General features: G+C 34.8%; 2 protein-coding genes across 2 annotated transcripts in view; one reads left to right on the top strand and one right to left on the bottom strand.

The window, feature by feature from the left end:
- Window positions 1–24,498, bottom strand: part of ift140 (intraflagellar transport 140 homolog (Chlamydomonas)) — a 40,356-nt gene that overhangs the window by 8,241 nt on the left and 7,617 nt on the right. Inside the window, exons 13-19 of the mRNA XM_073830935.1 lie at window positions 23,679–23,806; window positions 23,486–23,603; window positions 23,233–23,354; window positions 23,001–23,139; window positions 21,632–21,763; window positions 21,072–21,283; window positions 511–688 (exon numbers count right to left, since the gene is read on the bottom strand). Coding sequence (XP_073687036.1) covers window positions 511–688; window positions 21,072–21,283; window positions 21,632–21,763; window positions 23,001–23,139; window positions 23,233–23,354; window positions 23,486–23,603; window positions 23,679–23,806 — 1,029 coding nt within the window. The remainder of the gene's footprint in view (window positions 1–510; window positions 689–21,071; window positions 21,284–21,631; window positions 21,764–23,000; window positions 23,140–23,232; window positions 23,355–23,485; window positions 23,604–23,678; window positions 23,807–24,498) is intronic.
- tmem204 (transmembrane protein 204) lies at window positions 4,036–15,541 on the top strand. The gene is made up of 3 exons (XM_073830920.1): window positions 4,036–4,810; window positions 6,357–6,512; window positions 13,511–15,541. The coding sequence occupies exons 1-3, from the start codon at window positions 4,564–4,566 to the stop codon at window positions 13,753–13,755; spliced, it is 648 nt and encodes a 215-aa protein (XP_073687021.1). The 5' UTR covers window positions 4,036–4,563; the 3' UTR covers window positions 13,756–15,541.

The raw sequence follows: 24,498 nt of genomic DNA, 5'->3' as shown, positions 1-24,498 counted from the left end.
AATATTTGGCGAGATACATCTATTTGAAAATCTGGAATCTGAGGGTGCAAAAAAATCTAAATACTGAGAAAATCACCTTTAAAGTTGTCCAAATTAAGTTCTTATCAATGCATATTACTAATCAAAAATTACATTTTGATAGGTTTATAGTAGGAATTTTACAAAAAATCTTCATGGAACATGATCTTTACTTAATTTCCTAATGATTTTTGACATAAAAGAAAAATCAATAATTTTGACCCATACAATGTATTTTTGGCTATTGCTACAAATATACCCCAGCGACTTAAGACTGGTTTTGTGGTCCAGGGTCACATATGTAAAAATCTTTTATGTGAAATATCTTATTTAGGTCAGTACTAAATAAAAAAATAACATGCATTTTGTATGATCCTTCTTATTTTGGTCAAATAATTAACATTTTGCAGATTCTGCAAGGTGTATGTAAACTTTTGACCTGAGGTGAAATTTGTGTTGTGTCATCTTTAAGAAAGTGTTTATGTGTTTTACCAGCATGCCCAGCTGTGTAGCCAGTACGGCCACCTGTGCCTCCACCTCCGGCTCTTTTTCAGCATCCCTGAGAGCACGAGCGGCCCGTGCATTACCCATGTTCCCCAGACACACGCGTGCCACGTCCAGACGACGACTCTTCACACACATCCGTGCCATGTTCTCCCACACCGCTTCACTGGAAATGCAAACACACCAGAAAAAAAAGTTATTTTTTTTGTTTGTTTACAATGACATTGTTTTCAAGTTCTATTTTTATATTTTTACGAGTCTAGAATGAAGCAATGTGTAATAAAATCTGCTTTTTGCCAAGTATTCTAATGACATTTTCCTTTTTTCTCTCCCTCAGATCAGCACTGTTTTAAAGTGTTTGAAACATGCACTGAAACGTAACATGAAGCTGCAAATCTGTCTTTAAAGGGTGGGAGGATGTTTTAAAGTTGATATTTGTGGAAAGTCTTCACACTTCAGCACTTAGCAGCTGCTCTTTGAGTGTTTCTGCTGTTTCTCTCTCCGTTCCACCTCATGAGCGAACCGTCCCAGCTATGCATGGAATGACCCCATCAACACCCAGCACTCTCTCGCCCACATTCCTCTCCCACTCGTTTGGCCCTCCGTGCCCTCCCTGCTTTTTTCATCCACTCCCATCTGGTCTTTATTTATCCAAAATCCCCCATTCTCTCATTTTTTCGCTCCGTTCGGCTTTTAGTAGATACAGATGTGGGCTGTTTATTAGAGTTAGGCAACAGGAAATTCCCTGAATCTTTGGGGGCCCAGAACTGGAAACGGAACAACAGAAAAGTAGAACGAGAAGAGAATCCAACCAGAGTGAATTAGGGAAACATGAAAATTGAAAAATGGAAATAAAGCACATTTTTACATTGTTTCGGGTGGTTGCAAGTAAAAAAAACAAAACAAAAAAAAACCTCAAGTCTCTTGGCTCCTTTAGTGTGCATCTGTGGAATTTTTTCACTTGTTTTGTGGTCCAGCAAGTGACAAAGAGTACACCACTCCTCAACACAATACAGGATTTAAGGAATCATCTGGAGCACAAACACTGCAGGATGGTGTATAACATTCTTAAAGGGAATCCAGGTATTAAGACTTAAATGGCTTAATATAGCATAAATGGTGTCTGTTACTGAAAAATGTAGTAGAAAACCCAAAGATTTACATGATTTCAAAAAAATCCACATCATTTTATACAAATTTTGGACTATGGGGATGCCATTATTTCAATTATGTAAAAATGGTTGCACTCAGTGAGTTACTGCCCCTACTTCTTGCTATTTTTACCGCATCACAACTTGAAAATTAATATACTGATATGATGACCACAGCTACTGAAACACTTGTAGGTGGCGATGGACATAAGCGTAGGCTTAAACCAAATGCCGTACCATAGATTTTCCCCCTAAATATCGAGTGTAATCCACGTTCAGAAACTCCTTCAGTAGCTGCAGCGTCATGACAAGCATCACCATGTTTACATCTTGCCAGGATGGCATTTAGCGTTTCTTGTCTCTGCCATTTGTTAGCTCTTTCAGTAGCTGTGATCTACTAAAAGCCTCAAAGACATCAGTGCTGAAGTGGAGAGAACAAAGACGCAGGTCTTGATGAAGTTTCATTCGTCCACAGACATCTTCCCATTCTTTTCTCCTCTTTTTATTGCTAGGAAAAGCAGTGAAGACTTACATTGGTTCTCTTATTGGCCTTCGGCTGAAAATTACAACCAAAAGCCACACAATGTGGCATTGTATCAGTATTTTATCTTTCGAGTTGTGTTGCAGCACAAAATAGCGACAGTAGCTCACCAAGCGCAACCATTTCACGTCATAGAAATAATGGCGCCCCCATTGTGGGTTTTCTACTACATATTTGACTAAGAGACATCATTTATGTTATATTAAGCCATACAAGTCTTAAATACCCGGGGTTCACTTTAAAAATAAAGGTGCCTGAAGTCGTTTTTGCAGTTCCTTACAGAACTTTTCTTAAACGAACCTTTTGCGACCCTGGACCACAAAACCAGTCTTAAGCAGCACAAGTATATTTGCAGGAATATTCAAAAATACAATGTATAGGTCAAATATATTGATTTTTCTTTTATGCAGAAAATAAATTGGATATTAAGTAAAGATCATGTTCCATGAAGATATTTTGTAAATATATCACAACTTAATTTTTGATTGGTAATACGCATTGCTAAGAACTTCATTTGGATTTTTTGCACCCTCAAATTTCTGATTTTCAAATAGTTGTATCTTGACCAAATGCTGTCCTATCCTAAATATGTTTATTTATGCTTATTTATTCAGCTTTCAGATGATGTATAAATTTGTATAAATTTTACAAATATAACGATTGGTTATTTTCTTGAATCAATTTATATTTATACACTTTTTCTCCACAAATGCTTGTCTTGCCTAGCTCTGTGATGTGCATGCATACTCTGTTCATTCTGGTTCGAGACATGTTATGTAGAAAAATTCCCATCTTTCATATTTTCTCTTCCAACTTCAAAATCGTCCTACAACACTGTTTATCTTTTTTTTTTGTAAAGGGCGTTTTATCTTCTTCGAACGTTTGCACTTTGCATGTACTTCTGCAGAGACGCAAAATTTTGAAGTTGGAGAAAATGAGATGGGAGTTTTTCCACATACCCTAACTGTCTTCAACCAGAGTATACAGAGTATGCATGAGCATTTGAGGTTAAAAAGTATATAAATTGTAATTTTTTTCTGAAAATAAACGATCGTTTTGCTAGATAAGACCCTTATTCCTTGGCTGGGATCGTTTAGCGCTCTTTGAAGCTGCAATGAAACTGCATTTTTAACCCACTAGTTTAAGTCCACTAGATGACGAAAAATCCTGGAATGTTTTCCCAAAAAACTATTTCTTTGCGAATGAAGAAAGAAACACATGAACATCTTGGATCAAGTTATCAAGTTATCAGGAAAATTATTTTGGGATTGCAGTAATCCTTTAAGGCTAACATATTCTTACTAAAAGCCAAAAAACTTAAATTTTGATTTCATGGGGACTTCATGGAACCGTAGATGCCAAAAAAGAACAGCGGTTCTTTATTGGCATCGATGGTTCCATAAAGAACCTTTAACATAAAAGTTCTTTACAGTGTAAATAAGTTCTTCAGATTATTGAAATGTTCTTCACAGTTATTTTAAGAAATGTTTACTGAAAGGTTCTTCGGGGAACCCAAAATGGTTATTTTTTTGAAGAGTAAACCTTTCATTGTAAGAGTGTGTGGAATGGAAAGATTCCATGGATATTAAAGGTTCTTTATGGAATCATCAATGTTAAAAAAGCAAACTGAACTTTAATAGTTCATTTTTACTAGACCAAACACCTGTAAATATATGATATTTCATCTCCTGCTCCATTAATAACCAGCCCACTAAGTCAAAGAGAGAAAGAGGACGGGTGTTGCATTCTGTTCTGTCTGCTTTCCTTCCAGGAAACACATCCTGTAGCTGGAGTAACGTGTTTGTCACCGACCAAGAGAGAGAGAGAGAACTTATTCCCAAGCACTCCGACCCTCTCATCCCAGTCCTTCTGAGCTTTTCAGGGATATAACACGCACACGCTCGCACGTGAACATGGGAAACTGGTTGGGACGAGTAATCTGAGATAAGAGAGCCAGTGTGGGAAATAACGAGAAACACAGAGACCGCATCACGCAGACATTCCTCAGCAGGGAGACGAGGAGAAAAAAAAACGACCCAGCGCACATCTGGAGGAGAAAGGGGGAGGAACGGACAGGCAGAGAGCAGCAAGGAACGGAGCGATTTGAAGAAAGCGTGTGTTTATGTGATGGCCTTGGAGGTCTCGCGTCCAGCCCTACGAGCAGCAGTGACCCCCGACTCTGAGGAAGAGGGTTAGAGACTCCCGCAGCCCCAACGACCCTCAAGACACAAGAATGAGTGGCGATGTCCTCTAGCTAGCCTCTTACAGCGTTCATGCCGCTCTGCGTTTCTGCATAGCGTGCACGTGTACCCGTGGACGTTTTAGGTATTTGGGCGCTCCGGCGGGTGTATGGCCGTGCGCAGGCTGGTGATGGTGGCGGCGGCGGTGGCCCTGCTGTCTCTGGTGCTCAACAACGTGGCGACGTTCAGCTCCAACTGGGTGCTGCAGGTGCTGGAGGACGGACGGCGGCGGAGCGTGGGGCTCTGGAGAACGTGTGCGCAGGTTGACACGCACACTCACGAGCCCACAGCCTGCCAGAGACTCAGCTGGGGATCGGAGCTCGCGGGGTATCAGGAGTCACGCAGCACTGTCAAACGTGAGTCTGTCATGCAACTCGAGTGTAAGGGAAAAGACGCTAATACAACGTCTGCAGCAAACAGATTTCTGGTCATTTTAATGCATGGATACCGTTTATTTATGAAACCATTAGATACTTTAGATACATTAGATACATTAGAACTTCAGAGCTAAGCATAATTTTGTAAGCATAATATCTAAGCATGACTTATTGAAAATTACTGAGTTGTAAAAAAACACAAAAAATGTGACTAACAACTACATAATGACATGTTTAGTAAAAATACTCTGAAATACTTAGAAATGTCAGTCAACGGTGATAAATATATGTGTGTATATATATATATATATATATTTGATATTATATGTATATATAGTACACACACACACACACACACACACACACACAAAATAATAATATATAAATAATGCATAATATTATTATATGTATGAATTTTAAAAATAAATAATTCCAATATGTTGAATAAAATTTTTATTATTTTTTTGTAATTGAATATCTTTATTAAACACACACAAACTTTTAGTAATTTAAAATAATATAACTGAATAAATGATGTTATATATAATTTAATCAGTTATATTATTTTCAGTTGTATAAATAACGTAAGCAATTTTATTTTTTTAATTTTATTACATTTTTATTTTATGTTATTAAATTTTATTACCTTAATTTTATGACATTTTTTAATTACATTTTTATATGCATATACAAGCGCACACATTTAATAATGAAAATAAAAAAATATATAATATGTATGAAATGTAATGAAAAAAGAATAATTTAACAAACAAAAAAACATTTAATTTTAAAAATTAAATACAATATAAAATAACATTAATTTAATAATTCAAAATAATTAAATAATTCAAAATTAATAAAAATAAAAATAATAATATTGATATATATTTATAATATTTTTTCCAATTTATTTAATGTATTTATTTTATTTAATGTATTATGCGTCATTAAAATAAATAATTCAATAAATGAATTAAAATGAGCAGATACCTGTGATTACTCAGAACCCCCCCCCCCCCCCAAAAAAAAAAACAGTTTGCCAAAAAGTGTCAAAATTTTTACAAACTTTTAATGAACTGCTTCCATATGAAATGGCAGTCTTAAAATATTATGTACAATAGTTTTCTCTCCTTTAAATTTGAGTTCTCGACGTCTACAGCTCATTTTTATTTAATTTGGCATTAACTTGACGTCTGGCTAGTATTAAACCATGGCAACTATCACTGGAAGAACAAGCAAGCAGAGATTTGCTGGCCGGTGTCATGCAGCCTGGCACGTCTGTCCATCTCTCCTGATTTAGAAATAGGAAACGGATGGACACAGTGAAGGATTGTCTTTCAGGAAGTGACACCCACATTGGCACAGTTGTGTCTTATGGACATCTGCAGCTGGATCTTCCTTACAATGATTCAGATCCTCTACCTATACGCACACACACGCGAACACACTCCTCCGCTAATACATGTACATGCAAATCAAATGAGTCACTTACGAATCATTCATATTTCTGTTTTTGTGATTGCAGTTCAGTTTGACATGATGCGGGCATGTAACATGATGGCTACGGTGGCGCTGACCGTTGGTCAGCTGATCTTCCTGTTTGGGTTACTGGAGATAACCCCCATTACCCAGGATTCTCAGTGGTGGGAGGAAGCCATCGCTGCCCTGTTCCAGTTAGCCAGTGAGTGTTCAAACCCGTCGCTAACAAACACTAACAGACCCTTTGAGGAGCTTCAATAAGCCTGACGCAAATACCACACGCCCATCTTCAAACAACACATTAATTCTTCAATATCAAGCCGTCTGTCCTCAGAGATACGGCCTCTATTGTCCTGTGTTTGTTGTTCTGCATTTTGAGAAAGGAAAGATGGAGCTTTGAGGATCTATAACAGAACAAACATCAACAAAGCACAGCAGCCTGAAACTACACACAATTCAACAGGAAACAACAAAGTCCTGGCCAGAGGCCCGCTCACATATTAAATCAACTCCCATTTGGGACGTACGCAGGCCTGTCTCTTTAAAACCCGCTGTTGGTGTATTAAAAAGTGTGCTGGCTGTGATGCTAGCTTGTTTTATTGTGCATGGTCTCTGCATACTTATACTATTTGCATAGATGTTTAAATGCTAACCTGCGTACTTACATAAACATGCTTGTTGATGGACTATTAGTGAATGGACATTTGATTTGAGTGTATGAGTGTTGTAGGTAATGATCTACAAACTGATGGTACTAGTTATTATAAAAAAAAAACTCAGAACATCCTAGCAACCTCCACACTAGAAAACACTGGCAAAGCCCTAGCAGCTACTTTGAAGCTGCAGTGACCACCATAACAAAGACCTAAAACACTAGCAATGCCCTAGCAACAACCCAGAACACCCCAGCAACCACCTAGCAACTGCCACTATAGAAAGCACAAGCAAAGTCCTAGAAACCTTTTAGAATAGCATAACAACCGTCTAGAACACCATAACAATGACCCAGAACAACCTAACAACCACCTAGCAACACTCTAGCAGTGCCATAGCAACCACCTAGAACACCCCAGCAACCACCTAGCAACCTCCACCCTAGAAAACCCTAGCAATCACTCTGAATACCACAGCAATCGCAGAGAACTCTAACTATGACCTAAAACACCGTAACACCAAGCAACCACCCAGAACACCCTAGCAACCACCTAGCAACCTCCACCCTAGAAAACCCTAGCAACCACTTTGAACAGCATAGCAACTTCCCAGAACACCACAACAATGACTTAAACATCCTAACAGCCACCCAGAACGCCCTAGCAACCACCTAGAACACTCTAGCAGTGCCATAGCAACCAACCAGAACACCCCTGCAACTACCTAGCGACCTCCACCCTAGAAAACCCTGGCAACCACATTGGACAGCATACCAATGACCTAAAACCCCATCAACCACCCAAAACACCCTAGCAACCACCTAGAACACTCTAGCAATGCCCTACAAACACTTAGCAACCTCCGCCCTAGAAAACCCTAGCACAGAGGTTCTCAACTCTGGCCCTCGAGGTCCACTTTCCTACAGAGTTGACCTCCAACCTTGATCAAACTCACCTGCCTGTAACTTTCTAGTAATGATGAAGAGCTTGATTAGCTTGTTCAGGTGTGTTTGATTAGGGTTGGAGCTAAACTCTGCAGGAAAATGGACCTCGAGGGCCAGAGTTGAGAACTCCTGCCCTAGCAACTACCTAACAACCACTTTGAATAGCATAGCAACTACCCAGAACACTGTAACAATCATAGATATGTATAGATACCCCATTCAACTGCTCCAAGCAGGTAGACGTGTCCGGCATGTTGGAACAGTGAATTTGACACCTTAAAAAAATCCTAGTAACACCATAGCAACCACCTAGGACATAGGGCTGCACGATGTGGGGAAAAATCTATTTGCAATTAATTATGACTGTGATTTAAAATGCAGTTATTATTAATACTATAAAATGTTACAAAATTAAAAATATTTATTTTGTAATGTTTCACCATAAAATAAAATATACCGTAAAAGTAAAATCTACATTTTATTTTACAGCACTAAACCGAAATAAACAATAAAGCAATTTCAGTTTTATTTCAAATAATCATGCTCTCCTAGCAACACCCTAGCAACCATCCAGAACACCCCAGCGTTATGGCACTCACATTTTATTCACTCACTTTGATCACAGCGGTTGTTTTCTTAACCTCAGGTCATTTTTAATAGAAACTCTGTTTATTTCCCTTGCCAGATAATGAGCTCTAGACAGTCTTGTTTCAGAAAAGTTCTTCTCAGTTTCATCAAAGCCGTCCACGGCTGTGGTTGCGCTACGAAGGTGGTCTAATACTAGTGAAGTATATCAGTCCAGCTAATAGTGCACAATGGTTTGATAGTGTGTCGTTTTAAGTGTGACAATAGTTATATTTAGCTAACGGGGGTCCAGAGCACCAGCGGCAGCCGCGCAGCTCCAGAGAGCGACAGTCAGGCGCCAGGATATCCCTGCTCAGGACGAGGAAGTGTCTGTAACTACCTGTTATGCAAACCCAGAGCCGCAGAGGAAAGACGGGGAGGGGGAGTGTGACAGTACGGAGGGGGCCAACGAGTGTCAGAGTTATTAGACACGGACTTCAACGGGAATTGATGATATTTTAAGAAGCGTAGAGCAATAGGGAAGAAAGAGAAGTGGACGTATGTGACGCCACCGAGGAGCATGTTTCATCAGGACGTGTCTAGAATCTCCCTGTGTGTGTGTGTGTGTGTGTGTGTGTGATGGGTGGAGGAAACAAGTGTCCTGATTAACTGTCCCCGCAATACTGCCTCTGTTTACACAATCTCTAGGGACAGACTATGTCTGACTAAATGAAAACAATTATGTCCTCATACCACAATATAAATTATAAACAAGCACTAACTGCTTCCATGAAGTAAACCAATCAGATGCAGGGAAACCATCAACCATCCATATGTACATCAGAGAAGTGCACTGACTAGACATTCACACAACAGCGCCATTGAACAGGGACTTTCCTTCAGACACAGATGATGGCTCGATGCTAGGTTTTTTTGGACTATTTAAGTTCTCTTAAGTTTTCTATCTAAGGTACTTTGTGTTAATGAGCGCGAAAGCTTAATAATTAATAGTTTTGGACCAAAAATCTGATTAAGCCACTGTTGTAAAAGGGCAATAGGCACATTATTTGGCAACCGTAAACAGCATACTGTGAGGCTAATGCAATTTGCTTGGTAGAAGAATGTTTAAAAATGCTAGAAACATAATAATAATAATAATAATAATAATAATAACGCCCACACTCATTTTCTAAATAAATAAATATTTTTACTCATTTTAATGTAAACTAATTTTAGCTAAGTTTCATTTTTAACAAACAATAAAAAATGTAAATAATAATAATAAAAATACTGAATTATTTATTTATTTACAAATAATATAGCAGTTGTTTATAAAAGCCAACACACATTATAGTGATTTTGAAAGCCAAATTTAGTTATAATTAGATTTGTTTTATTCTATATAATTAATTGACATTTAATGCTGATAACGAGGACATAAAAATTACAGTAATTTTAATGAATTAAAAATGTTAAATAAAATTAATGCTGTATTTTAAAAGTTTTTAAAAGCACTATACACATTGAAAAATAAATATACTGAATACTAACGATTAAAGACAGCATAAAATGAAAATTTACTCTTTTTTTCTAAATGAATGTATAACATTTTTATCAAAATAAATTCTATATAAATATAATCTGTATATATATATATATATATATATATATATATATATATATATAATGAAAACGTGATTATTATACACAAATTTTAAATAAATAAAAAATGACTTTATATAATAATTATTGAAAATTATAGAACCATTTTCAACAACTAATAATAAAAAAATAATAACATTTTATATATTTTACTTAGTAATATATATATATATATTACTATTACTTATTGAACATAATAGCATCTTTTTGGTGTAGCAACTATTTTGTAAAAGCCAATAGATTTTCTTGACATCCTAGTAATGCCCTAGCAAACCCCCAAAATAAAAATATTAATTAATAATTATTATACACTAATTTTCAAAATAAATTAATTAAATAAATATTTTTACTTATTTTAATTTTAAATAATTTTAGCTAAATTATTTTTTTTTTTTACTAATTTTCAACAAACAATTAAAATAAATAAATAAATAAATAAATAAATAAAAATATATATGTATATATATATAAAAATATAAAAATGTACCTTTTTGGCTATATCAGTGCTTTATAAAAGTAAACAGACATTATAATGAATTTCTATTCATGTTTCCATCCGTGACTTTCCATCAATTACTGACTACATGTAATTTTTGTAATGACAAATTAGTAAAATCAGAATAACCTAACAATGCCCTAACATTGTTCTAGGACATGGATGCTTGCATGTAACTTACTAAATGACATAAAAAATTGGAGTTGAATCTAGATAGTGTTTGATATTTCTAAATTACAGTAATGCATTCAAAAGAGATTCAAGCATGCACTAAAACTCAACAATCAAAACAATTAAATGCATCCCGAATTCTACTTGAGTATAAATAAGTGAATTCAGACAGCTGTGTGTGATGTTCCAATCATGTGCCACTTGACTACATGAAATACAATCTAAAATGCATTTCTAAAATTGGATTAGAGACATATGGATTTAGTTTGGATCAGGTCTGTAAACGTCGCATTTTCATGTGTAATTTTTCTAAACACATCTGAGAGGTTTTTTTTTTGGATATACTACAAATAAAAAGTTCCAAAATGCAAAATGTTCAAGAATAAACAATCCATGAGAAAGTAAGTCAGAGACAGAGAGAGCACTACGTGAAGCAAAGAAAAAAAAAACATCTGTTCCTAAATAAATTCAATCGAGCCTGTTATTGTACATCATGTTCCAGTTCAAATGTACAAGTGTGTGTGAGTAAGAATCGTCAGATGAAACTGAATGAAACGGAGGGAAGGAAGGAAGAATGGAGGGATAGAGGAGAGAAGGAAGGAAAGGGGATGACACTGGGCCAAAAAAAGCTGCATTCAGAATAAAAACAGAACGAACGAACGCCTCGCTCGCTCTTGTTTCTGCCTAAATAAAACACGCACGTGTAACGCGATCCGAATCCTGTAACTCTTTCCATTTCGTTGCTCTCCTGCCCTGAATTCATCTCACATCCTCTGCGTTCTGTATTTCTGGGAATCTGCTGTTGTGTTTTCAGGCCGCAGTTATTAATAACACATGCGCTCCGAGTCTTTACAGGAAGCGGGAGACGTACTACTTCTATTAGTCAAAACCAGCCAAAACCAACTCGTATCAGTCAAAAGGGAAGGAGATTGAGCTATTATTATGGTCGTGATGAATTAAAGGAATTCGCTGGGTTCAGGCTTTGTGGTCAGCTGTCTGACATGCTCTCTAAAACCAGAGGAAATCATTTGGTTTGTAAAAAACAAATACTAATGGTGTTTTCAAGAGAAATGCACTTCCAACCAAAGTCTACCAGGAAAGCCAATGACGTTTCTCATTCTCATCACAACCTAATTTTCTTTACAAAGCCTCAATTATGCTTTAAAATGCTTGGTCACTGCCATTATCACCTTACTTACTCAGTTGATTGATTACTTTGATAATTGTGAACATTTTTGTCTTACAAGTTTTCTAAAATGTTAGGTTTAAATATGCAAATGAGGCATTATTTAATGAAATATGTACTAATTTGCATACATTTCTAGTACAAAAATCTAAACACTGGATGAAGTCAGTTTCAAATTTCTTTTAATTTTTTGTCACTCCATAATTCTGAAAAAAAAAAAAAACAGACAGGAAACTTTTTTTTTTAAATTTTGGAGGGGAATAAAATGTTGTATAAAATCAAGCAAATTATATATGAACAAATCCCTCTGTTAAAACCTTCAGAATATAGACAGGAATAAAAATGTAAAGTTTGGTGTGTGTAAGTGTTAGTAAAGTAGAGATTTATGGCTCAGTGTAAGAGAAAAAGCTCATTTTGAGAAAACAGCCTTTACAAATATGCATTGTAATTGAAATCTATTGACACAAATAGATAACGTGCAATAAAAGAAACACTTAATAGTCTAGTCTAAAAAAACACTTTATGAAAAACCAAAAAGCCCAAAATCTCAAACTTGATAGGTGCATGAAAAAAAACTGTTTTTGCCTGCAGTGTCTCCCCTTGATAACTCATTAAAAAGATGTGATAAGTAAATTATGATCACTGCCTTTAATATGTCAAAAATATCAAATGTAGAAATGAAATGTGGGGTAAATAGTTTTTTTTTTTTCATTTCAATAAAAGCCCAATTTAAGTACAACTGGATTTGTTTTATTTTATATAACTAATTAAAATGTAATACTGATAACTGGGACATTCAATTAGCATATTTGTAATTATATATATAAAAAAAAAATTAAATTAATGCTGTATATTAAAAGTTTATTTTTAAAAATTATTCGATGAGTAGAAAGATCCAAAGATCAGCATTTATCTGAAATAAAAGCTTTTGTAACAGCTTGGAGTCAGTATATTTTTTTGGGGGGGGGAAGACATAGAAATTAATACTTTTATTTAGCAAGGATGCTTTAAATTGATCAAAAGTGATAATAAAGACATTTATAATGGTACAAAAGATTTATATTTCAGATAAACACTGTTCTTCTGAACTTTCTATCCATCAAAGAAACCTGAAAAAAAATCTACCAAGCTGTTTTCAACATAATAATAATAATAATAATAATAATAATAATAATAATAATAAATGTTTCTGAGCAGAAAATCTGAATATTAGAATGATTTTTGAAGGATTATGTGACACTGAAGACTGGAGTAATAATGCAAAAAATTCAGCTTTGAAATCACAGAAATAAATTACATTTTAAAATATATTCAAATAGAATTCAGTTATTTCAAATAGTAAAAATATTTCAGAATTTTACCGTTTTTTCTGCACTTTTAATCAAATAAATGCGAGCTTGGTGAGCAGAAGAAACCTGTTCAAAAACATTTGACTGGTAGTGTGTATAAAGGAATAAGGAATAAAAAATACAGATTGACTGATTTTGGCTGGTTTTATCCCATCCTCTCTCTCTCTTTCTGCAGGTTTTGTGCTGGTGATCGGTCTGGTGACGTTCTACAGGATTGGCCCCTACACTCACCTGTCCTACGCCTGCTACGTTAACATCACAGCTTGCTTGTTTGCCACACTAGCGGCCGCCATGTTAATCTGGAATATTCTGCATCGCAGAGACGACTGCATGTCTCCATCGGTCATCGTCATCAGCCGATCTCTGACCACACCCTTCAGGCCGCGCCTAGACAATGACTATGTGGAGTCGCCATGCTGACACACAAAAACAGGGTGGATATTTAGCCGGACGGACACAAGTGAACACAGAGAGGATTTCTATCATTTCACATGAAACTGATCTCCTGGACTTCATGCTTAAGGATCATGCGAGCGCAAATGGAATGGAAGATTTTGAAACTCATTTAAACACAGAAGCAGGACTGTGGATTGTGAAGAACACAACAGACAGATAAAGATCAAGCTGGATCTTGACACGTTTATATTCATAAGTGCACTTATGAGAAAGTAGAAGCACATTCATATGCACATGTATCTGGTATAGTTCTACGAAACATGGAGCTTTAGTTTTAAAAAGGAGTTTAGGCATTCAATATTGCTCCCAGGTCAATTAAATATAGTCCTTTTCAGGCCCGCATGGAATCTGCACTTTCATACATGTTTTCTGCTAATTGAAGGGAAAAAACTTCTGGATATTTTTAAATCAGGAAATTTTATAAAAACATGTCCAATGTATAGAAGCCTGTTTCTGCCCGTTTGCGACTTCTTATCTCACAATTCTCAAAAATGCGTAATATAGGATAAAAATTAAGATAGAAACTAGCAATTCTGACTTTTTTCTTGCAAATGTGAGTTTATATCACATTTTCTGACCTTTTTTTTCAGAATTGTGAGTTTGTGAAATTGTGAAAAAAAGGCCTGATATGTTCTCGGAATTGCAAGTTCTCACAAATCTGACTTTATAACTCATAATTGCGAGTTTATATTACTCAATTCTGATATAATTTCTCAGAATTGCCCGTATATATCTAAATTTTGACTTAACTCGCAATTACAAGTTTATATCACGCAATTCTAAGAAAAAAAGACAAAATCAGAAATGTGAGATATAAACTCACTATTCTATTACTCGCAATTGCTAGTTTATATCATGCAATTCTGAGAAAACGTCAGAATTGTGAGTTTATGTCTTGCAATTCTGACTTTATAACTAATAACTTTATAACATAATTGCGAGTTTATATTACTCAATTCTGACTTAATTTCTCAGAATTGCACGTTTATATCTAAATTTTGACTTAACTCGCAATTGCGAGTTTATATCATGCAATTCTGAGAAAAAAAGACAGAATAGTGAGTTTATATCTCACAATTCTGATTTTATTACTCGCAATTGCTAGTTTATACCTCACAATTCTGAGAAAAAAAAGACAGAATAGTGAGTTTATATCTCGCAATTCTGAGAAAAAAAGAGTTGCGAGTATATATCACGCAATTCTGAGAGAAAAGACAGAATAGTGAGTTTATATCACGGAATTCTGACTTAATTTCTCAGAATTGCAAGTTTATATCTCCCAATACTGACTTTTTAACTTGCAACTGTTTTTGCAAAAGTTTATATCTCACAATCCTGAGGAAAAAAAAAAAAGTCAGAATTCCGAGATGTAAACTCGAGATAAAAAGTCGCAATTACCTTTTTTTTATTCAGTGGCAGAAACAGCCTTCAATACCAATCACATTTTACTCAATTTTTATGTGTTTTGCATAAAGAAACCCTCCCTACTTTTAGAGACATTTCAATATATAGCATTATGACATTGTTACAAATATGACTTATTAATTACTTACTACAAATTAGTACATTTGCCCCCAAATTTTCATTTTTTAACCTTTTTTTATTTTTAAATTAAAATAACCAAAAATTAAAGCATTACAACATATATGTGACCCTAGACCACAAAACCAGTGATAAGGTTAATATTTTGTTTGGCTGAGATATCAGGAATCTGGAATCTGAGGGTGCAAAAAAAAAAAAAAAAAAAAAATTATATATATATATATATATGTATATATATATATATATATATAGATGATTTTCTCCATATATATGTATATATATATGGAGAAAATCATCTATATATATATATATATATATATATATAAATATATATGGAGAAAATCATCTTTAAAGTTGTCCAAATGAAGTTCTTAGCAATGCATATTACTAATTAAAAATTACATTTTAATATATCTACAGTAGGACATTTACAAACTATCTTCATGGAACATTATCTTTACTTCAAAAATCAATCATTTTGACCCATAAAATGTATTTTTGTTCCCAAGTTTTGTGGTCCACATTCACATATATAAACTATAGGTTCACATATGTGACCCTGGACCACAAAACCAGTCTTAAGTTGCTGGGGTATATTTGTAGCAATAGCCAAAAATACATAGTATGGGTCAAAATTATAGATTTTTCTTTTATGCCAAAAATCATTAGGATATTAAGTAAAGATCATGTTCCATGAAGATTTTTTGTAAAATTCCTACTATAAATATATCAAAATGTAATTTTTGATTAGTAATATGCATTGTTAAGAGCTTCATTTGGACAACTTTAAAGGTGATTTTCTCAGTATTTTGATTTTTTTGCACCCTCAGATTCTAGATTTTCAAATAGCTGTATCTCGGCCAAATATTGTCCTATCCTAACAAACCATACATCAATAGAAAGCTTATTTATTGAGCTTTCATATGTTGTATACATCTCAGTTTTGTAAAATTTAACCTTATGACTGGTTTTGTGGTCCAGGGTCACATATATAAACAGAAATAATGTAATGAGAACTCGAAAATGTGCTTAATTGCTATTTAGTAGCATTTTTTTTAAGCAAAATGTAATTTTTTATTTTTCCAAAAATATTGAATCTACTAATCTGAGAGGGAACGAGATGGAAATCATGGAGATAATTTTTTGATTTTTGATTTTTCAGTAATGAGAACTGCAGGAACATTTTGCTAAATTACCATGAACATTATGCAAAATGTATATTTTTGACATACACATATGGTAAAATGCGTCAGAGCTTGGAGTATTATCATATGAATCTAAAATATTTAATCTAGGAATATGTGAAGGCGACAAAATGAAAATCTGGAGGAGCAGATTCTGTGCAGGTCTGGTCGCTTGGTACCAAAATTATTTTATTGACTTCTGCCTGTGCGTTCATCTGTGACAATACATCTGATGTTACATAACCTACAAGACGCCCAATGAGCAAACTCTGTATAGTCACCAATAAGAAAGAGATGATCTGAAACTGGTCATAATTTCATGATAGACTGGAACTATATCAGTTCAGTAAACAATAGATTAATATTTGCTAACCTGTGCCTGTGGTACCCATATATGACTATAATATAGAGCTATATTATGTATATTATTAAAATTTCACATTTCACCCTGAGCGGGACTGGTATAATATTATTAAAGAAATAAACAAAGCCATTCAACACTCGAAAGGGGATTTTCTGGGCTTGACTGTGTGTCTGAGAAAGATTGTGAGCACAGAAGAGAGTCAAGGACAGTCTGAATGAGAGGAAATGAACGGAGACACTCATTATACTCTACTGTGACCCCTGATTCCAGACTGACAATTGAAAGGCGATAACGTGAGAGTAATTAATATTACAGAAAGGGATAGCTCACCCGAAAATGAGTGAATTATGAAAAAATGTACTGTTTTCAACATGATAATACTATGACATGTTTCTTGAGCAGTAAATCAGCATATTAGAATGATTTCTGGACCATGTGAAGGGCACTGAAGACTGGAGTAATGACGCTTTGCATCACAGGAAATTGCATTTTAAAACTTTCTAAAATCTTTCGGGTGCACTAACCTTTAAAAGGTGAAAAGTTAAAGGTCATGTAAACATTTCCGACAGTCCGTTCCACAGACAAACCCTACGGGGATCCGTCACGGTTCTTGAGAATGTGATTGTTAAAGATAGGCATCAATAGATCCCTCAACTCAAGAGCTTTTCCTTTCCTCACCGTTTCATCTGTTGCTAAAACGAACTAAAACAATACAGCAGGAATGTACAGTACACACGCCCGTACAGTCATGGAAATCTGTGTCTTTTACGGTAGTGCTCTCTCATACACTCTGGCGTCTTTTGGGAAGCCGCTACACACACCTACATATAAACATCAGTAACCTTACAAGCACGCAAAGTACAATTGCAATTCCCATTATAAACATGAAACGCACACACACCCTTCCCAAAAGCCACTTCTGTAAATTTCATTCAAAACAGGGAGTCGACAGTGTGTGTGTGTGTGTGTGTGTGTGTGTGTGTGTCTGTTTAGATCACTGTTTCCTCTCTGGAAATATGACAGGGAATGCATTTTGTGTCTGAAATCAATGACAACACTCATATAATATAAAACGTCCGGCTCACCGTTAACTCATTTATCAGTGGTGAATCATTTTTATGATGAAGATTTCTTTACATAAAATCTGTTTTCGCTGGAATGGATGGTAATCGTGCCACATCGCACGTCCTCCACATACACCCAGACCGCAGACAGGCAGAACGCAGAGGATGTTTCACTCACTCACAGTGATTCAGTCGAATGCAGCCAGATTATTTGTATTTTAAAACCTAGTAAGCTGACTAACTAGACAGCATTTTTAGCTGTGATTTACCAGGACATTAATTGGCCAATATTTTGATATTTTGAGATGATCAACACAGTTTTTTTTACTGTTAATTAAAGGAGTAGTTCACTTCCAGAACAAAAATTTACAGATAATTTACTCACACCTCTGTCATACAAGATGTTCATGTCTTTCTTTCTTCAGTAATAAAGAAATTATGTTTTTTGAGGAAAACATTTCAGGATTTCTCTCTATATAGTGGACTACAATAGTGAACTTCACTATATGGAGTGAACTTTGGAAGTTCACTCCATATAGTGAACTTCCAAATGCAGTTTAAACGCAGCTGCAAAGGGTTCTAAACAATCCCAGCCAAGAAAGAAGGGTCTTATCTAGTAAAAAAAAAAAAAAAAAAAATGTCATCTTCTACAGAAAAAAAAACCTCAAATGCTCATCTTGTCTAGATCTGTGTGAACTCTGTGTATTCCATTTCAAGACAGTAATGCTGATGTTACACTGGGCAACTTTTTGAGCAATGTTGCCGTCAATGGGCAACCAGGTGAGATACAGGGCCCACGATTGATCTAAATTATCCAGATAGAAATCTGTTACCCATTTTCAATGAGAAAGTGCCCAAACAATATTGCAAAAAAAAGTTGCCCGATAAAATTGCTCAAAAAGTTGCCAATTGTATCATCAGCATTATAAGGGTATGTCGAAAAATTCCCATCTCATTTTCTTCTGCAACCTCAGAATCGCCCTACATCGCTGTTTTACCTTTTTTTGTATTTTTTTAGTGTTTTTAAATCCTCTTTGCATGTTCACTTTGTAAACACTGGGTTGGTTCTTCTGCAGTAATGTTAGACGATTTTGTTGGAGGAGAAAATGAAATGGGAATTTTTCAACATACCCTAACTGTCTTAAACTGGAATACACAAGAGTTCAAGACAAGACGAGCATTTGAGGTTAAAAAGTATATAAATTGTCAATTATTTTTTAGAAAATAACCGATCCTTTTGGTTGATAAGACCCTTCTTTCTCAGCTGGGATTGCTTTGTAAGTTCAAACTTAGGGCACCATAGAAGTCCACTATATGGAGAGAAATCCTGAAATGTTTTCCTCAAACATTAGACTGAAGAAAGAAAGACATGAACATCTTGGACGACAAGGGGGTGAGTAAATTATCTGTCAATTTTTGTTCTGGAAGTGAACTTCTCCTTTAAAACTAAAACTATTATAAATCGTTTTTATTAAATGAAATGAAGCAGAAATGTATATATTAGAAATGTTGCATGACAACTGATTAAAATAAAATAAGTTCAAGCTTAAGTACTAATATTACTAAATTAACTCTGAAATAAACATAATTTAAAGCTAAATAGAAAAAAACTATTAAAAATTAAAAGACTACAAATATAAAATAAAAGATAATTTTAAAAATGTTGATATATTAATACAAAATTTAATAGTATATAAAAGTACTAAAATAGCACTGGATCAACAACAGGCAAATAGCTTTCATCTGCTGACATTTTGTAATACTTTTTTGAACTTAATTTTTGTGTTATTTTAATATTATTTAAGACTATGATAGTTTTATTTTGAATTAGATTTTATTTTTAGATTTTTCATTTTAGTTTTAGTTTAGTCTAGTATTTTTAGTATTTTACCTTAGACATACATTAGCAGTCATAAGTTTTTGGACAGTAAGATTTTTAAAGTTTTATAAAGAAGTCTCTTCTTCTCACCAAGGCTGCATTTATTTGATCCAAAATACAGCAAAAGCAGTACTATTGTGAAATATTTTTACTATTTAAAACAACTGTTTTGTATTTGAATATATTTTAAAATGTAATTTATTTCCGTGACCAAAGCTAGATTTTTTAAATTATTATTACTAATATTAAATCAGTTCAGTACATTTTTTTTTAGGATTCTTTAATGAATAGAAGGAGCCAAAGATCAGTATTAAAAAAAAAAAAAAAAAAAAAAAAAGGCTTTTGTAATATTATACACTATACCAATCAAAAGCTTGTCAGTATAATTTTTTTCTTTTTTCATTTAATTTTACAAAATATTTCTTTTTCAGATAAATGCTTTTCTTCTGACCTTTCTATTTATCAAATAAACTCGGGAAAAAATCTACTAAGCTGGTTTCAACATAAGAAGAACTGTTTTTTGACACCTCTAACACTAGCATTCTCTATCATTTTTCTACTCTAACTACTTGTTTTTTTTTTTTGATCGTTATAAAAAATAACAGTAATAACTTGACCCTCTAACACCGGCTCTATCTATTCTACCTCTTTTTAATCATTATAAAAAAAATGTTGCTACATGTACTGCGTTAGACTAACCGGGACTTGTCACAACACATTTGTTGCTCTTTTGTTGTTTTAATTGCTTCTATTGTCCTTATTTGTAAATCACTTTCAATAAAAGCATCTGCTAAATGACTAAATGTAAATGTTCGAACACATCTATGATTCTAAAAAATCCTGTCTATGGAGGCATATTATCAAACAAATCACTACTATCACACAACTTATAATCCTATATTCTGAAAAACACACTTATCTGGTCTTTGAGAAAATAAGTGCTGACATCTAAAGGGGCCATTCACACAGATTGCATTTTTGCTTGCAAAAAGTACTTTTAACCAGTCTAAAAAATGCAGTACTAATGGACAAGATGCTGAAAAAGCAGCAAGGCACAGCGCAATGGTCAAAGACGACTATCTAATGCAATTCAAAGTAGTGCAGCTGAACCCAAAAAGTGGCAGTAAAAGCACTTTCAAATGTTCTACCAATCTAATTTCTGACTTACACATTTACTTATTATGAACCTCATCACTCTGGTAAGACGTAAGTGCACGAGTGTTGAATTGGCGTCTGTGTGCATGTACCTCTTGATGAGTTTGATGGCTTTAAATGCTTCATCCATGTCCCCTATAGTGAGGTAGAAGCTGAAGTTCAGCATGGCATCTCGGGTCTGCTTCTCGCAGCTCTCCAACCCCACAAAGTCTCGGAGGGCTCGCCGTACCACCATCTGAGGAGACGAAGGCACCTGGGGTGTGGCGGCGGGAGTCGAGACCGCCTGATCTCTATCCTCACCCAGCTAAGAGGACAGAAAGAAGCATTTATTAACGACAAACCTTAAAAAAAAAGCAAAAACTCTTTGTAGATTGTTGAAACAAATGCGAAAATATGAATGGAGAGAAAAAAGGTGATGTGTGATGATTCTGCTGAAAAATGACTGCTGGGTTATTGTGAGGTACTCACAATAGGGAGAACGAGGCCTCCCCTCCGAAATAAGAGCTTTAGCAGTGGAAGCACAATGAGAATGAAAATCAGAAAGAGAAAAATGAAAAGATGCATGCAAGAGATACAGAAAAATTCAAGGGGTGAGAAATAGAGACACAGATTGACAGGGAGACAGGAATGGTAGGTTTCTGTGCGCCTGTACCTTGCAAATATAATAGTAATACGGTGTATCTAAAGCCAGCAGAGAGAGCAGCGTAGCTGGTTTAGGCTGTGAGTCCTGCAAGAGGAGACCGTGTTCTTGAGTCACAAAGAATGTCACCACCAACACGTCTTCCTGACAAAAAGAAAGACAAAAAACATTTTGTATACTTAAACACATTTATTTAACCCTCGAAATGTATTTGGTATGTCTAGATTGACCAGGAAAAAACACATAATTTTAAATATAAAATGCATATATAATACTGAGCCAAGACTATAAAGTTTTTCAGATCTGTTTTTAAGAGAGAAACAATGTAAACAAAAAAAGTTATAATTTCTGCATCTGTGTCTGTTCTGAAGCAGGTATAAAATTGGAAGAAAAAAATATATAAAAAAAATAAAAAACACATTATGTTTTTTTATTGGTTTAAAAATCAAGTGTTTCAAATTTGAGGTCAATATCACAAAAAAAATTATTTTATTTAGGTGCTAGACCTAAAACATGGGTGATGATGAATTATGAAACTTTAAGCTTTAAAATCAAACCTAATTTATAACTACGTATATAACTTCTACTAATCTAAACATAAAATAAATAAATAAATAAAAATGTTGTTAAAAAACACTAACATTTTTAAATATTTTTACTGTTTAAAATAACTGTTTTCTATTTGAATATATTTTAACATGTAATTTATTCCTGTGATTTCGAAGCTAAATTTTTTGCATCATTACTCCAGTCACACGATCCTTCATAAATCTTTCTAATATTCTGATTCGCTGCTCAAAAAAACATTTTTTATATTATTATGTTGAAAACAGCCGAGTAAAATTTTTTTCAGGTTTCTTTGATGAATGGAAAGTTCAGAAGAACATCATTTATCTGAAATAAAAATCTTCTGTAACATTATAAATTTCTTTATCACGTTTGATCAATTTACAGCATCCTTGCTAAATAAATGTATTAATTCCTATAATTTCTTCAAAATGCTGATCTTTTGATCTTTCTATTCATCAAAGAATCCTGAAAACAAAGTACTCAACTGTTTTAAATATTGATAATAATAATAATAAAAAAATGCTTCTTGAGCAGCAAATCAGCATATTAGAATGATTTCTGAAGGATCACGTGACACTAAAAACTAGAGTAATGATGCTAAAAATTCAGCTTTGTAATAACAGGGATAAATTACATTTTAAACTACGTTCAAATAGAAAATGCTTATTTTAAATAGTAAAAATATTTCAGAATTGTACAGTTTTTGATGTACTTTGGATCAAATAAATGCAGGCATGGTGAGCAGAAGACCCTTCTTTAAAAAACATTTAAAATCTATATACAAATATAAATGAATTATGTTGTGTTTTACCTTCTCTATTTGTGATTGGCTGCTACTGTGGAGGTCAGAGTTCACGGGAACAGTTTCACACACAAACATACGTGACTCATTCTCGTCCCAGAACTGAGAAACTGGGCAGCGGGCAGCCAACTCCCCCTCACACTGAGATCTTAAATTCAAACACAATTTTTCACAATGAACATTTGCTTATCTTTATAAACAAGCATCATCTCTGTTCCTGAGACCACACAAACATAGACACCTTTCATTGTCCTCGGACTGTGCGAGACTGCTCTCCGGCCTCCCTGTGAAGAAGTCGAAGTGTGACAACGTGTCCAGCTCAATGTCATAGAAATATACTTTGTTATCCGGCCTTCCGTTCACCTACGATGCACAAAACACATCATATATATCTTATAACCAATTAATGTTGATTTATATGAAATAGTTATTGTTTTGTTGTTGCATTGTGAACATTACAATGCATCAAACATTAAGAAGTGTCTTTTTTATACCTGTGTTATGAGGATGCTCAACTGACTGCCGCTGGCGTTGCATTTGACTGATCTCAGAGCGCCCAGGTCAGGAATGAGCTCAGAGAGGTTCTTTGTGACACCTATGGCTTTGGCCTCCCTGTGTACACAAACACACACTCAATATACACACATTTACACACGTTTGAGCAGATTAGTGTTTGTGTGTGTTTACCTGCGCGTGAGGTTAAACACTCTGACGTGACACGTATCTGTTCCCACAGCCAGGTAAGATCCACACACACTCAGCAGTGTTGGGTTTCCTTCCGCTTCAGAAAACACCAACAACTGCTTCACGGTGCCCTGGACATTCACACGCACATACACACAAACATACACTTATGAAACACAAACTTGGAAATTTGAAAAGCCACATATTTTCATAAGTTAAAGGGATAGTTCACCCAAAAATGAAAATTTGATGTTTATCTGCTTACCCCCAGGGGATCCAAGATGTAGGTGACTTTGTTTCCTCAGCAGAACACAAACAAAGATTTTTAACGAAAACCGATGCAGTCTGCCAGCAAAATAATGTGAGTGAATGGGCACCAGACCTTTAAAAGTAAACAAAAACATGCACAGACAAATCCAAATTACACCCTGCGGCTCGTGACGATACATTGATGTCCTAAGACACGAAACGATTTGTTTTTGCGAGAAACTGAACAGCATTCACATCATTTTTTACCTTTGATTCACAGCCACGTCCATCTGTCCTGAGCACGAGTTTAGCATCCGGCTCGTGACATGTGTTTGCGCTCTGGCGTAGAATAGGCAAACGCCGTAAGGGGAAATCGGTGAAAAGTCCCGGATGAGTTTGCGCAAGCAAACGTAATCTTTTATCTTTAAATCGGTTTGAACAATCAGGATAAGTGCAAGTAATTACCATTTTGAATAGCCGCTATACCCACAATCTCTGTGCACTGTGTAAACAATGAGTGTCGTATACATGCGACATATCGCTTCCGGCGTTTGCGTATTCTACGCCAGAGCGC

The sequence above is a fragment of the Garra rufa genome, chromosome 24 (genome assembly GCF_049309525.1).
Source record: "Garra rufa chromosome 24, GarRuf1.0, whole genome shotgun sequence".
NCBI lineage: Eukaryota > Metazoa > Chordata > Actinopteri > Cypriniformes > Cyprinidae > Garra > Garra rufa.
Note: the sequence above shows the minus strand (reverse complement) of the source record. Positions and strands in the feature narration are given on the sequence as shown.

Coding starts and splice junctions, on each gene's coding strand:
- tmem204 (XM_073830920.1), top strand. CDS start 4,564: ATGGCCGTGCGCAGGCTGGTGATGGTGGCGGCGGCGGTGGCCCTGCTG. Junction 4,811..6,356: donor GTCACGCAGCACTGTCAAAC/GTGAGTCTGTCA, acceptor TTGTGATTGCAG/TTCAGTTTGACATGATGCGG. Junction 6,513..13,510: donor TGCCCTGTTCCAGTTAGCCA/GTGAGTGTTCAA, acceptor CTCTTTCTGCAG/GTTTTGTGCTGGTGATCGGT.